This window comes from Rana temporaria, chromosome 4 (assembly GCF_905171775.1).
Source record: "Rana temporaria chromosome 4, aRanTem1.1, whole genome shotgun sequence".
Taxonomy (NCBI): Eukaryota; Metazoa; Chordata; class Amphibia; order Anura; family Ranidae; genus Rana; species Rana temporaria.
Genome location: NC_053492.1, coordinates 389,758,585 through 389,774,475, shown reverse-complemented (window position 1 = coordinate 389,774,475; position 15,891 = coordinate 389,758,585). Strand labels below are relative to the sequence as shown.

General features: G+C 45.1%; 1 protein-coding gene across 3 annotated transcripts in view; it reads left to right on the top strand.

Annotated features, from left to right (window-relative positions):
* The window catches only part of NPHP1 (nephrocystin 1), a 119,718-nt gene that overhangs the window by 39,357 nt on the left and 64,470 nt on the right, over nt 1–15,891 (top strand). For all 3 annotated transcript variants that reach the window (XM_040351110.1, XM_040351112.1, XM_040351111.1), the window contains exons 4-5: nt 4,157–4,217; nt 7,292–7,419. In XM_040351110.1, coding sequence (XP_040207044.1) covers nt 4,157–4,217; nt 7,292–7,419 — 189 coding nt within the window. The remainder of the gene's footprint in view (nt 1–4,156; nt 4,218–7,291; nt 7,420–15,891) is intronic.

Here is a 15,891-nt window from a genome sequence, read left to right as displayed (position 1 = left end):
TGTCAAAAGTATTGGGACACCTGCCTTTACACGCACATGAACTTCAATGGCATCCCAGTCTTAGTTCGTAGGGTTTAATATTGAGTTGGGCCAAGAGCTTCAACTCTTCTGGGAAGACTGTCCACGAAGTTTAGAAGTTTCTATGAGAATGTTTGACCATTCCTCCAGAAGCGCATTTGTGAGGTCGGGCACTGATGTTGGACAAGAAGGCCTGGCTTGCTGTCTCCGCTCTAATTCACTGTAAAGGTGTTCTATTGGGTTGTGGTCAGAACTCTTCGAAGGCCAGTTAAGTTCCTCCACCCCAAACTCGCCTTGTTTATGCACTGGTTCGCAGTCATGTTGGAACAGGAAGGGGCAATCCCCAAACTGTTCCCACAAAGTTGAGAGCATGAAATTGTCGAAAATGTCTTGGTATGCTGAAGCCTTAAACTTCCTTACTGGAACTAAGTGGCCAATCCAACCCCTAAAAAACAACCCCACACCATAATCCTCCTTCCACCAAATGATTTTGACCAGTGTACAAAGAAAGATCAATAAAAACATGGGTGAGTGGGTTTGGGGTGGAGGAACTTGGCTTGCCTGCACAAAGTCCTGACCTCAACCCAATAGAACGCCTTTGGGATGAATTAGAGCGGAGATTGCGAGCCAGGCCTTCTCATTCAACATCCGTGCCTGACCTCACAAATGTGCTTCTGGAATAATGGTCAAACAATCATGGAAACGCACTCCTAAACCTTGCGGATGGCTTTCTCAGAAGAGTTGAAGCTGTTATAGCTGCAAAGGGAGGGCCAACTCAATATTGAACCCTATGGACTGGGATGCCATTAAATAAAGTTCATGTACATGTAAATCTGGGGGTCCCATTTCATTTGACAATATAGTGCATATGCAACAGCTTTTCTGTGTTTTTGCACCGCCTGCACCTGGAGTCTTGGGGAGATAGCAAAGACAGATTTAGCACTTAAAGTGGTTATAAACTCAAAATGTTTCTTTTGTCAGCTTTGTTTTTTTTCTTGCTTTTCTCTGTCCCATTGGGGAGATTTCCCTTCACTTCCTATCCAGTAGCCAAAAAAGGAAGTGAGGGAAAATCCCCCTTAACCACTTGGGATCCGCCTGCCGTCAATTGACGGCTACAGCGCGGATCCCAAAAGCCAACAGGACGTCAATTGACGTCCGCCCCTTTGGGCGGTCCCCGCGCGCGCTCCAGAGCGCGCAGCGGGGAAAATCTGTGTTGGCCGTGTCCCTTGGACACAGCCAATTACAGATCGCCGCGAACGGCCAATCAGAGTGGCCGTTTGCGATCTGTGCGGCCAATGAGAGATGATCTCATATGTAAACATATGAGATCATCTCTCATTGCCGTTTTACACAGAGACAGCGGTGCTGTCAGGGGAGAGAGGAGACGGATCTGTGTCTCTTGTACATAGAGACACAGATCGGTCACCCCCCCCAGTCACCCCCCCTCCACCTACAGTTAGAACACTTCATAGGAAACCTATTTAACCCCTTCCTCACCCCCTAGTGTTAACCCCTTCAATGCCAGTCACATTTATACTGTAATTAGTGCATATTTATAGCACTGATCGCAGTATAAATGTGAATGGCGCCAAAAATGTGTCCGATGTGTCCGCCATAACGTCGCAGTCCCAATAAAAATCGCAGATCGCTGCCATTTCTAGTAAAAAAAAAAAAAAATACTAAAAAATAATAATTCTGTCCCCTATTTTGTAAGCGCTATAACTTTTGCGCAAACCAGTCGCTTATTGCGTTTTTTTTTTTTTTTTTGCCAAAAATATGTAGAAGAATACGTATCGGCCTAAACTGAGAAAAAAAAATGTGTGTGTTTTTTTTTTAAATTGGGATATTTATTATAGCTAGAAGTAAAAAATATTGTATTTTTTTTCAAAATTGTCGCACTTTTTTGTTTATAGCGCAAAAAATAAAAACCGCACAGGCGATCAAATACCACCAAAATAAAGCTCTACTTGTGGGGAAGAAAGGACGTCAATTTTGTTTGGGAGCCACGTCGCACGACCGCGCAATTGTTAGTTAAAGCGACGCAGTGCCGAAAGCTGAAATTTCACCTGGGCAGGAGGGGGGTTTATGTGCCCAGTAAGCAAGTGGTTAAATGAGGGAATCTCCTGTTGTCAGCAAAACTAGTGTGTCCATTGCCTCTATTCCTGTTTGGGAGACAACTCAAAATTTGGGATTTTCTTTTACTTTCAGTGAAAAGGGTAAACAGTGCAAATGTAAAGGGTGGATCTCCCTAACGGGGGCACAGACAGCAAAAAATAATAATCTAACAGGTATTCTATTACCTTTCCACTCTGTTCAAAACGAAAAAAAAAAAAAAGTTTTGCCTTTAGTTATACTTTAATGCATTCCCTGCATTAAGGTTAAAAAAAAGCCCCACTACTTTTCCTCGGTAAAGTGACTGGCCTCAGGTGATACACAGAGATGAAACAAATCTCCCTACAAAAGTTTTATATGTATATCGGTCGTCCTCATTCTACAGGGTGGGCCATTTATATGGATACACCAAAAACAAAAGTTAGATTCAAAATGGCCGACTTCAAAATGGCCGCCATGGTCACCACCCATCTTGAAAAGTTTCCCCCCATACATATACTAATGTGCCACAAACAGGAAGTTAATATCACCAACCATTCCCATTTTATTAAGGTGTATCCATATAAATGGCCCACCCTGTATATCTTTTAGAAAGTTCACATGGTGATGAGAGATTTTCTCTTCCTGTTTAACACTGCAGTGAAGCCCGAGCATACAGCCAAGACAGGTGATTGGAGGAAAGGGACACACCCCCTCTCCAGATAGGTAGAGACTTTCATCTCTGTTCCTTCAATAGTTTAGGGCTCTGCCAATCCATTTATAGAATCCTTCCCAACACAAAACTCAGGCTGCTTTTATCATATGTAACAGAGAACTTGACAGGAGTTTTCAGGCTGCTAACAGAAGAACGGCGCAGGAGACAGCTACAGGACATAGTGCTTTAAAGAGAGACATAGCAAAACACTGCAGGTATACTGTATGTGCCCAGCTCAAGTTTCATGAATCGGTTTACATCCACTTTAATTATTTACTATATATACAGTATAAAATACTTCAACAGCGCATTGCAGGCATTTTTAACCATTTCTCGGCTGCTAGCGGGGCGGTGTTACCCCCGAAATGCGCCGCAAATCCGCCCATAGCGTCGGCGGTAAAAATAGCGGAGTTTTACCGCCGGCGCTATGGGCAGCTCAGTGTGAAAGGGGTCTTATTATGAAATGAGATTTGGGTCGCTGAAATCATCTCAATCCTTTATATTAGACACAATCATTAGGTCGATATTTGCACTTTCTGGCAATTGATTCAATAATTGCCCTTTTATGGTACATGTGCAGGGCCACCAGAGGGCCGTTTAGCATATACAAGGGTTCTTCAAAAAAAAAGTTTCCACACTTTTTTTGATAAGTTTCGCAGCCATCTTGTCCACAGCATGACAACTCTTATACTAAACTGCAAGCTCCGATGGCTTGCCAGACAGACTAGAGTAGTCACATGACACAGACACAACCGAATACTACTCCTCCTGCTCTCACCATTTCCAACGAAAATATAAAAGTGCAGAAACTTTCTGAAGACCCCTCACATATTCAGGTGTATTTCTCTGCCTGAGAGTTACAGGTCCATTACACAGCCCGCTGCCTGGAGCCTGTCCAAAATCATTGACAAGCTGAAATACGCAGCCACTGTACGACAATATACACACACACATCTGAGCTTTACTTATGTGAAGCAATGTATACCCTACCCTGAATGCAGAAAGTCTGCCTTCGGGGAAGTGTATATGTTCCTGAATACAAGTACCCCTCGGATGTGTTTATATCTGTGTAGGGCACTCTGTGTATTTCAGCCAGTCATTGATTTTGACGCGTTGTTTGCAGAAAGCTGTATGCTGCACCTGTGAATCCCAGGCAGGGAATTACACCCAGACGTATGCTGTACAGCCCTCTTGCGGCCATGTGCATGTTACCCTTATGTTGGTGTTTACTTTAGGCTATTTTCTATTGATTGCCAAGTGACAGGGTATGTATGTTGGCTACCTTTCATTGTTATTACACTTATACTCATCATTATTATTCTTTTTATGTAGAAGTGTACACCTGAAGAGTTTGGTGGATACAAACAGAGAGACACTTCAGAATTTAAAAAAGGTAAGAAAAGCAAGTTTGACAAACTTGGCGTTCAGATAATGCTGCAGGTATTCCACTCTGGAAAGGGGCCACGTTGGTCTTTTGGGGTGAAAAATGTTTTTCAAGTTTATTAGGGCTATATTAGCTTTCATAGGCAGATCTCTGTGGTGGGACAAAAAAGAAAAATAACAAACAAAATGATATAGATGCACACCCTTTAAACTACAATCACTTTAATAGCTATAAATAAGCAAAATACAAAAAGGCAACAACAGTATCCCTTAATCCCATATAAATAGACCAGAAGAAAATCCCTAATAAAGGGAATTATTCCCTAGTGGTCAGAAACCTCCCCAACGCTATAAAAACAGATGATCCAAATGGATAATCTCCTCTCAAAATATAAGAGGGAGATTGAACCATGCAGTTCGTGGATCCTTCCATCCCCCGATATAGAACACCCCCTATAACAGTGATGGCGAACCTTGGCACCCCAGATGTTTTGGAACTACATTTCCCATGATTCTCCACTATATTGTAGAGTGCAAGAGCATCATGGGAAATGTAGTTCCAAAACATCTGGGGTGCCAAGGTTCGCCATCACTGCCCTATAAGCACCTGTTAATTACCCAACCACCTAAGGTAAGGTGACCAGATTTTTAAAATTAAATCCGGGGACATATTTTAAATTACATTTTTTTATTGGCTAATGGAAAACTATTTTATAAGCATATTTTTCTCAAATAGTGTATGTGGTGTGCAGTATGCAGTGTATGTGGTGTTTATGGAATGATTGTATGATATATATGTTCTTTCCCACATTTCATCCATGAGATAAAAAAATAAAAATAAAATACTTCTTAGAATTGTTGGGGATATGACTAGCAAATGTTCTGAAGAAAAGATAGAGAAAAACTTGGGAGGGATGGGGCCGCAAAATTCAAATCCAATCCAGGCAGGGGTGGCTCCAGACAATGTTTTTTTGGGGTGCTATGGTGGTGCTTGAAGTAAAAGCGAGGGTGCTAATGCTGTGCGCTACCGCACACCTGTGGGAGTGGCCAGCAAGTGGCGGTTTCATCATGGCGTCCAATGATGATCACTATATCCTGGCCTCTGTATACCAATAAAAAGCCCAAAAATGCAGCACAACCCTACACTTCATTTATACATTTCTACAAATGGACTTATAAGTTAAAAGGTAAAACCTATCGATGAATATCCAGTGCAAATCAACCAATGTATTGCATGGTGTCACCCTCTCTACAAAAGGTAAGAAATATTGCAGAGCTGCAATGTGCAAATAGTGGTAAAACCACCTATACATAATCATAATAACCATAATAATAAAATGTACACTTGATGTATATATTTTACATTTTATTATTATGATTATATATAGGGGGTTTCACCACTATTTGCACATTGCAGCTCTGAAAAATGTCTTACCTCTTGCATAAAGGGTGACAACATCACTACTATGTTCTAATACATGGGTTGATTTGCATCTCATGTAATTATTATTGTATGTAGGGGGTTTCAGCATTATTTGCACATTGAAGCTCTGCAATTTCTCAAAATATTTTTGCAGAGGGGGTGACACCATCACTACTATATTGCAATACATTGGTTGATTTGCACTGGATATTCATTTATAGGTGTTACTATCGCACTTATAAATCCATTTGTACAATTTTATAGATGTTGTGTAGGGCAGTGCTGCATTTTTTGCTTTTTATTGATTCGCGTTAGATGAGGGAACTAGCTAAAAAGATTCTCTTATTGCTTTTGAGATTTTTAGTTGCATGGTAATTGATTTACCTGATTTGTTATGTCCTCTGTAGACTGGTAACCACTGGCCATGCATATTGGTGGTCAGTATGCCTCTGTATGCTGGTGCTACATGCAGAGTGCAGGTGGGTGCTGGATGCAGGGCTCAAGAGGAAGCTATGTACAGTGTGTTTTGGAAAGAGTGATGTTCAGAGACTGCAGACATTCTACAGGAGATGTTCAGAGACTGCAGATATTATACAGGAAATGGTCAGAGACTGGGGATATTTTTCGGGAGAGAGACTGGGGATATTTTTCGGGAGAGAGACTGGGGATATTTTTCGGGAGAGAGACTGGGGATATTTTTCGGGAGAGAGACTGGGGATATTTTTCGGGAGAGAGACTGGGGATATTTTTCGGGAGAGAGACTGGGGATATTTTTCGGGGGGGAGACTGGGGATATTTTTCGGGGGAGAGACTGGGGATATTTTTCGGGGGAGAGACTGGGGATATTTTTCGGGGGAGAGACTGGGGATATTTTTCGGGGGAGAGACTGGGGATATTTTTCGGGGGAGAGACTGGGGATATTTTTCGGGGGAGAGACTGGGGATATTTTTCGGGGGAGAGACTGCGGATATTATACAGGAGATGGTTAGAAAATTCTCCACTGAAAAGTGCACCATGCCTAGGTCACTTTTTAGAGGAATTTGACATGCAGTGAGGAGGTGATATTTCCTTACTGCCTGTTTAACCCCCAAAATACCACTTGAAAGCACAGAGGACAAAGAACTAGAGCTCTACATAAAAAAGGCAATACAAACATTTATAATTATATAATTATAATGGCCAAAAACGCATAAGGATAGACACAAATAGGATTCCACTGGGATTAGGTACTCTTCACTCAGGAGGACCAGGGTCCTTCCTGTGGTCCACTAACAAACAAAAGATCCACCAGAGGCAAAAAAACGGCTGACGACCACTCTTATACTGCCTAGACATGGATATTTATCATTCTTTTATGGATTTCTCATTTTTTCCTTATTTTTTCCTTCTGGAAAAGCTTGGTCTTTGATTTTGTCCTTTTTCAGACTGAGATATATGTATTTCATCTGTGTATGTAACGGTTTGCTTGGAGTTCAACTTAAACTGTTGCTGGCATTTTTTATGTTTCAAGGAAACTTTTTATGAAGAGTGTAGGATGCCATTGCTGACCTCTACATCTAAGAATGCTAATTGCCCCATATATGTACTTTATACTGGTTAAGTTAAAGCCCTCTAAAATGGAAAAATAACAATGTCTATTAATTTCCTTGCCCTTTTATCAGGCTGATGAACCTGCTCCTGTTGGCAATTATGACCAAAGGAAAGAAGATGAAGATCGTAGATTGATGCAGCTGTCTCAAAAATTGCAAAATCTTGCCAAGGCTTTATCTCGGGGTGATGGAGATCTAAAGTACGTTGTATAGATTAACTAAAGTACTTTATAGGTAATAGGCTTGTGATTTACAGTATACAGACTAGGCGGATACTGTATACAATGTATACAACAGTTTAGGGGAACAGTTCCACCACTGCTGGCTTTACTACCTAGTTTGTTACTGAAAAGATTTGCATGCTCCCACCCAACTTTCTGTGTATCAGCAACTACTCTTAGGTCTTTCACAATATAAAATGAATAAACTGTCTAGCAGGGACCCATCATAACGGGCACAGCAGATATGCAGACCCAGGAACTCAAAGCACAGATATTACATCAACAGAGTATTCATATTAACCACTTAAGACCCGGACCTTTAGGCAGCTAAAGGACCCGGCCAGGTTTTGCGATTCGGCACTGCGTCGCTTTAACAGACAATTGCGCGGTCGTGCGACGTGGCTCCCAAACAAAATTGGCGTTCTTTTTTTCCCCACAAATAGAGCTTTCTTTTGGTGGTATTTGATCACCTCTGCGGTTTTTATTTTTTGCTCTATAAACAAAAATAGAGCGACAATTAATATAAATAAATAAATAAATATATATATATATATATATATATATATATATATATATATATATATATATATATATATAAAAATATCCCCCAAAAATATATATAAAGAAAAAAAAAATTCCTCAGTTTAGGCCGATACGTATTCTTCTACCTATTTTCGGTAAAAAAAAAAACGCAATAAGCGTTTATCGATTGGTTTGCACAAAATTTATAGCGTTTACACAATAGGGGATAGTTTTATTGCATTTTTATTAATTTTTGTTTTTTTTACTACTAATGGCGTCGATCAGCGATTTTTTTTTTTTTTTTTTTTTTGTGACTGCGACATTATGGCGGACAATTTTGACACATTTTTGGGACCATTGTCATTTTCACAGCAAAAAATGCATTTAAAATGCATTGTTTATTGTGAAAATGACAATTGCAGTTTGGGAGTTAACCACAAGGGGGCGCTGAAGGGGTTATGTATGACCTAATATGTGTTTCTAACTGTAGGGGTGGTGTGGCTGTAGGTGTGACGTCATACGTCACACCTACAGCCTAAAAGGGATCACATGATCGATGACGCCGCCACAGTGAAGAACGGGGAAGCTGTGTTTTTTTTTTTTTTTTTAAAGGTACATTTTTTATTTTTAAATTTTTGTACATACAAAACACAGTACAACAAACACACATCATTTTACAAAACTTTGGTAGCTGGTACACATTGAGCATTTTCATAAAAACGCACAGAGAAAGGTGGGAGAAAAACAACAGAATCTTTAATTTACTCACTTAGGTCTATTCAACGGGCAGAGGTATCAGTCAAAGTTCAAGGAGCAGGAGGTATGGTGCTCTCGGAATCAACCCAAGAGCCCCAGACCTTCAGAAAAAATTTTCTCACCTCGTCTTTCAGGACAGCACCTGGAGAGAGCGCAGCTCCACCCACTTCCCAGGAAACACTGCAGTCAATGCTATAAATTCCGCCCCCTTCCACCATGGCCTCAGTTGTAGTGTTTCCTCCGGCCATGGTGGAAGCGCTGCAGGGAACCAGGGGTGTGCTGTTCTCTCCCCAGGCGGGGAAGGAGGTTTTTTGTTTGAGCATACCGGTGTTTTAGGTTTTGTGATCCTCTAGGAGGCGGACTCGACTTCTCCCCTGACGCGCGGGTGAAGGTCGGGTACTTCTCCTCTTCGGTCCGGCGAGGACAGAGGCTGCTGGAGGTCCCGCTCCCTTAGTCCGGGCATCGTAGCTTGCGGGGGGGCGGTCAGGTCGCCGTTCTTCCGGCATACGAGGCTCCGGAGCGGAGGGCGTAGTGACGTCCTTTCCGGGTGGAGGCGGGACTTCCGGCGGCGCGTGGCGGCTTCCGGTTCCGGCCGCCTGGAACGCAGGAGGAGGAGTGAGCCTCGGCGGTGCCATTTCCGGGTCTCGCAGCGGCGAGAGGAACCCGGGAAATTTAAAAAGCTGTCGCACGCCCGCAGCGTTCTGGGACCATGGAGCCAGAAGACGCAGCGGAGGTGGCGGGAGCAGGAGCCACAAGCACCAGCCCAGCCCAGGTAGGAGACCCAGCGGTGGTCTATGTACCAGGGTGTTATGTCCCTCTTTTCTGCCCCTTCGGGGGAGGGGAGCCTGCCTCACTCACCCTAGTCACTTCTGTGGGTGTGTGTAGTTTTCTGGTACAGCGGTGATGGGTTCTGGTTTTTGTTTTGTTCACTAGCTGTGTGCACTTGGTGATGTGCTAGTCTGGCACACAAAGGTTAAACATAGCGTTGTTGTCCTTTGTGTCGTTTCAGAAAGTTAAAGAAAAACTTAAAGTGGTAGAACCTCCTCCTTCCAAGAAGCGGTGTGCTACTTGTAAAGCTTCCCTTAAAGGGAACTGGACCAAACCTTTATGCAAAACTTGTATTGCGGATATTGTCAGGGGGGAAGCCTCTACTAGTTCGGCCTCTGAGCAGCCCACCGTCAAGGGAACGGGGGAGTTGCTCTCTTCATTTAGGGAGGAGTTGCACCAGACTTTCCAGTCTTTTCGCTCCTTCCTGGACAAGGGTCCGTCTAAGGGATCTAAGGCCAGGGTCAGTACCCCCTCCACATCTAGAAGGTTAGAGAGTGAGTCCGAGGAGGAGGAACCTGAAAATGTTTCAGGATCAGAGGCGGAGGATGAAGAAGAAAAGGATACTTCTTCCTCACGCTATAAACTGTCCTTAGAGGAGGTTGATGACCTATTAAGGACAATTCATTCTACCCTAAACATTAAGGAAGATGCGACTCAGCTGTCCTTGCATGACAGGATGTACCAGGGTCTGGATGAGGTAAAACATCGTACCTTCCCGGTACATAAAGTATTGTCCGAAACAATTAAAAGAGAATGGAAGGACCCGGAGAAGGCACCCTTCTTTTCTAAATCCCTGAAAAGGAGATTTCCTTTCGATGAGGATCCAGCGCAGACCTGGAATAAAAGGCCTAAGCTGGATGCAGCATTCTCAAAAGTTTCCCGCAATACGGACCTAGCTTTTGAGGATACAGGTGCCCTTAAAGATCCCCTGGATAAGAGAGCAGATAGCCTGCTCAAAAAAGCCTGGGATACCTCCTTGATTAATCTCAAGCCAGCTATGGCATCCACTGTGGTGGCCAGAAACCTTGAACATTGGCTGGATCAGCTTAAGGGTCACATCGAGGCTGGTACCTCTCGTAAAGAGCTTTTGGAGTCCTTTCCAGTCCTTATGAAAGCGGTAGGCTATATAGCGGATGCTTCTGCTGAATCCGTGAAGCTCTCTGCCAGATCCTCGGCGTTGATAAATTCAACCAGAAGGGCCTTATGGGTTAAGACCTGGCAGGGGGACACAGCCTCTAAGCTGAAACTGTGTGGTTTACCTTTTGAAGGAGACTTGGTGTTTGGCACAGGGCTAGACACCGTGCTGGATAGGACGGCGGATAAGAAGAAGGCTCTTCCTTTAAAAAAGGTAGATTCGGGGCCCAAAAAGAATTTTCGTCCTTTTTTCCAAGCCAGGGGTCCTAAGGAGGCGCAAAGAGGCCAGGGTGGTAGACCCTGGCGGTCCCAGAGGGGCCGCGGGAAGCCTGGGGTGTTATTTCGCTCCCCCAGCCAGCCTGCTAAGCCCCAGTGACGGTCTCCCAGCTGTGGGAGGTCGGCTCCAAGCCTTCCTTCCACAGTGGGCAGAGGCGACGTCCAGTCCGTATGTCCTCAAACTGATTGCAGAGGGATACGCACTGGAGTTCTCGGGGAAACCACCGTCGCGGTTTTATGTGACCCAATTGCCCAGGGAGCAAGAGAAGTCTCTGGCTATGCTGACATTAGTGGAGGATTTTCTCCAACAGAAGGTGATCACGCCAGTACCCCAGAGAGAACAGGGGGAGGGCTGTTATTCCCATATATTTCTAGTAAGGAAGCCGTCGGGCAAATTCAGGTTAATTTTAAACCTAAAAGTCCTGAATCTAGCTATCCGGTACAAGAGATTCCGCATGGACTCTATATACTCGGTGAGAAAGCTTCTTCCCCTGGGGTGCTTTCTAGCATCAATAGATTTAAGGGATGCATATTTGGACGTCCCGATCAGGACTTCCTCCCAGCGCTATCTGCGCCTAGCCATCAGAACAGAGAGCGGAGTGAGACATTTTCAATTCAGAGCCCTCCCATTCGGCCTTTCCTCCTCTCCCAGAGTCTTTTCAAAGGTGGTGGCAGAAGCCTTGGCACCCCTAAGGCTCAGGGGGATTTCTATAATTCCATACTTGGACGACCTCCTGGTGTTCGCCAAGTCGGAGGAGCAGCTTCTCCTGGATCTGAGGAGGACCCAGGCTCATTTGGATCCTGAACAAAGAAAAGTCAATTCTAGTCCCCTCCCAGAGGATAGTCTTTCTAGGATACGTTATAGACTCTGTTCAGGGGAAAATCTTTCTACCAGAAGAAAAGATAGAGAAAGTTCAGGCTGCGGTGAAGGCAATTCAAACGAATATGCCGATTTCTGTGCGCTCAGCCATGTCCACAATGGGCTTACTCACGGCCGCCATTCCGGCGGTGCAGTGGGCTCGTCCCCATTCAAGAGACCTACAACAGGTGATCCTTCAGAATTGGACCCATGGAGAATCCCTAGAGAAGAGATTCAGAGTTCCATCTTCAGTGAAGAGGAAACTTTGGTGGTGGAGAGGCCAGGCAAATCTGCGCCTAGGTCTGTCTTGGTCCTTCCCCCACTACAAGGGTCCTAACTACGGACGCGAGTTCGTGGGGATGGGGTGCTCACCTGAACGGGCAGATGGCACAAGGATCTTGGACGAGGGAAGAGTCCAGAAGGTCCTCCAATTGGAGGGAACTCAGGGCCATTTGGTTAGGGCTAAGGGCCTTTCAGGAGCTGATTCTGGGCCAACATGTCCAGATTCTATCAGACAACGCCACGGCGGTGGCGTATGTTTCCAAACAGGGGGGCACGAGAAGCAAGGTACTCCTCAATCTGGCCTTACAGACTCTGTCCTGGGCAGAGGTGAACTTGGCTTTCCTTTCGGCAGTACACCTAAAAGGCAGCCTAAACCTTCTGGCAGACTTTTTAAGTCGGACGAGGGTTCTGGAATCGGTATGGTGTTTATGCCCGGAGGTTTTCCAAGAGCTAATAAACAGGTGGGGAACCCCTCAGATAGACCTGTTCGCGACCCAGTCCAATGCCAAGGTTTCGGCTTATTTCTCTCTAAACAGAATGGACCAGGCAGAGGGTCTAGACGCGTTGGTTCAACGCTGGCCCTTCCGCCTGTGCTATGCCTTCCCCCCAGTTCAGATCATTCCCTTAGTGTTACGGAAGCTTCAGGAGGAGAAGACTACTCTGATCCTGATAGCCCCGTACTGGCCCAAGAGGCCTTGGTTTTCGAGTCTGTTGGAACTGGCAGTGGAAGACCCCTGGGTACTACCAGTCAGAAGAGATCTACTTTTTCAGGGCCCTCTACTTCATCCAGACGTAAGTCGGTTAAGACTCACGGCCTGGTTACTGAAGAGCTAATTCTTAGCAGGAAGGGTTTATACAAACGTTTGGTAAATACGCTACTTAGTAGTAGGAAAGAGGTCACGAGGGCCATCTATTTCAAGACTTGGAAAGTTTTCAATTCTTGGTGTGAAGGTAAAAATTATTCTCCTTTGAATACTTGTTCCGTCTTGGAGTTTTTACAAGACGGTATGGATAAGGGTCTGGCAGCCAGCACCTTGAAGGCACAGGTGGCGGCTTTGTCAGTGTTTCTAGAGAGACGTTTATCTCTAGAGCCCTACGTCATCAGGTTTTTTAAGGCCTTAGCCAGGGCTAGGCCTTCCCCGTTAAAATTTTTCCCCAAGTGGGATTTATCAGTGGTCCTGGGGGGTTTGACTCAAAAACCCTTCGAACCACTGGTAGACGCCTCTGTAAAGTTTCTGACTTTAAAATTGGTGCTTTTGGTAGCGGTCACCTCAGCAAGGAGGGTCAGCGAGCTTCAGGCGCTGTCCGTTTTGGAGCCTTTTTTGTCAATCTTCCCTGATAGGGTAGTATTAAGAACTGATCCGAGTTTTCTTCCGAAGGTAGTGTCAGTTTTTCATAGGACGCAGGAAATAGTGTTACCTACCTTTTGTCCAACTCCTTCTTGTCCGAAGGAGAGGGAATTCCATTCCCTAGATGTCAGGAGATGCATTAGACGCTATCTAGAGGTCTCTAGCGAGTACAGAAAGGCGAATTCGCTTTTCGTTCTGTTTTCAGGATCCCGCAAGGGGCATGGGGCTTCTAAAAGTACTCTGGCTAGATGGTTACGCATGGCTATCCATGAGGCGTACAAAGCTAAAGGTTTGGATCCCCCTCCGGGAGTAATGGCCCATTCTACTAGGGCGGTGGCAACTTCCTTGGCAGAACGGGCTGGAGCTTCACCAGAGCACATCTGTAAAGCGGCAACGTGGACGAGCTTTTCCACCTTCGCTCGTCATTATAGGATGGATTTGCTCTCTGTGTCAGAGCAGTCTTTTGGCAGGAAGGTCCTGCAAGCGGTGGTCCCACCCTAGAGTAAGTACTCGGTTATCATCTCCAGGTGCTGTCCTGAAAGACGAGGTGAGAAAACCTTAGTTAGACTTACCGGTAACGGTATTTCTATGAGTCTTTCAGGACAGCACCGATAACCCGCCCTGTTATTATTAAAGATAATATATATATATGCTAATGTGTGTAGTTTCTATGTTCTGCTTATCTAATTTCAGCGTGGCCGGAGGTACTCGTGAACAACTGAGGCCATGGTGGAAGGGGGCGGAATTTATAGCATTGACTGCAGTGTTTCCTGGGAAGTGGGTGGAGCTGCGCTCTCTCCAGGTGCTGTCCTGAAAGACTCATAGAAATACCGTTACCGGTAAGTCTAACTAAGGTTTTTTTGGACACCCTCTGGCCTCATATGTCATCTTATACAGCGGTATAGCACGATTGATCGTGGTGAGCCAATAGGCAATGGTAGGTAAGGATGGAGACTTCCAGTGGAAGCTTATAGACTTCTTGGCATAGAACAGTACTATCCGCAGGAAGGTTTGCGTATTCTTAGATATAGTCTCGTCATCAATGTGGTCCAGTAAACACCTCAGAGGATTACATATATTGGGTATCTGCGTCAGCAAGCTATTGAAGGCTGTGACCTCCGACCAGAACTTTCTAATCTGAGCACACTCCCACATCATATGAAAGAACGTGCCATCGGCCGGGGCCGCATCGGGAGCATAGCGCTGAGGAGATTCTGCTCAGTTTGAACAGTAAGCATGGTGTGAAGTAGGATCTATATAACAGTTTGGTCTGTATTACCTTGTCACGGGACGAAATGACAGAGGGGACCTGGAGGGGCAATACCTCCTGCCAGATCTCCTCCGTCAGCTCAGGGATGTCGGCTCTCCAGCTAGCAGCCGCTTTGCTCAGCCTTTGAGTCGTAGTGTGCAGGAGAGACCCATAATATGTGGAGACTAACATGGTGTGCGAGGGGTCAGTTAGTAGTCGCTCCAGCCGAGAAAGCTGGATGACTATGTTACGAAGGCCAAACTATGTTGCTGCAGTGTGGCGTATCTGTGGGTAAAGGAAGTAAGCCGTGCGTGGCAGATTATAGTCTCTACGAAATTCCTCAAAAGTACGAAACACATTGCCTGAGAACAGATGTAAAATAGTTTTTACCCCCCTTTTCGACCAGTATCCCCCATCCGATCTACGGAAAAATTCCGGAAGGTTCGGATTCCCCCACAGTGGAGTGTTCGGTGAGTATGTATTACTGCTGGAGGGGACTTGCAATTTAGTGAGTTTAATAATCCGTAGAGTCATGTTGGCTTTGGGGTAAAACCACCAGTGTACGTGGGCCAATTGAGAGGAAATATAATACGTTTGATGGCAGGGAAGGGCCAGACCGCCCTCCAGTACTGGTAACTGAAGGGTGTCCTTGGCAATCCTGACCGCCCCCCCCTCCCCACAAAAAGGAGGTGAGGATGGAATCTATCTCTTTGAATTTATTTTTAGTGACATACACTGGCGAATTACCCAAAACATACAGAAATCGTGGCAAGAAAATCATCTTAAAAATATTAACCCTACCCGGTAATGTTAATGGAAGATTAGCCCAGGTTTTGAAAATAGTTTTCATGCGCCCTATGAGGGGGTCTAAATTAGTCTTGACATAGGAGGCCATAGGATGTTGTATTATGACTCCTAAGTACCGTAAGGAGCTGACTATCTGTAGTGGACAATATGGTGGTAGCCGGACCGACGTCGCCTGGTCCATCATAAACAAAATGGACTTGTCCCAATTAACCTGGAATCCCGAAAAGTGGCCAAACCTCCCAATGAGATCCAGCAGGGCCGGGAGGGACGACTGGGGGTCTGACAAGTATTTTAACAGGTCATCAGCGTAGAGAGATACCTTCTCCTCTAGACCCCCAATCGTCAGTCCCGCGACTGCCCCGCAGGACCTCACCAACGCCGCCAGAGGT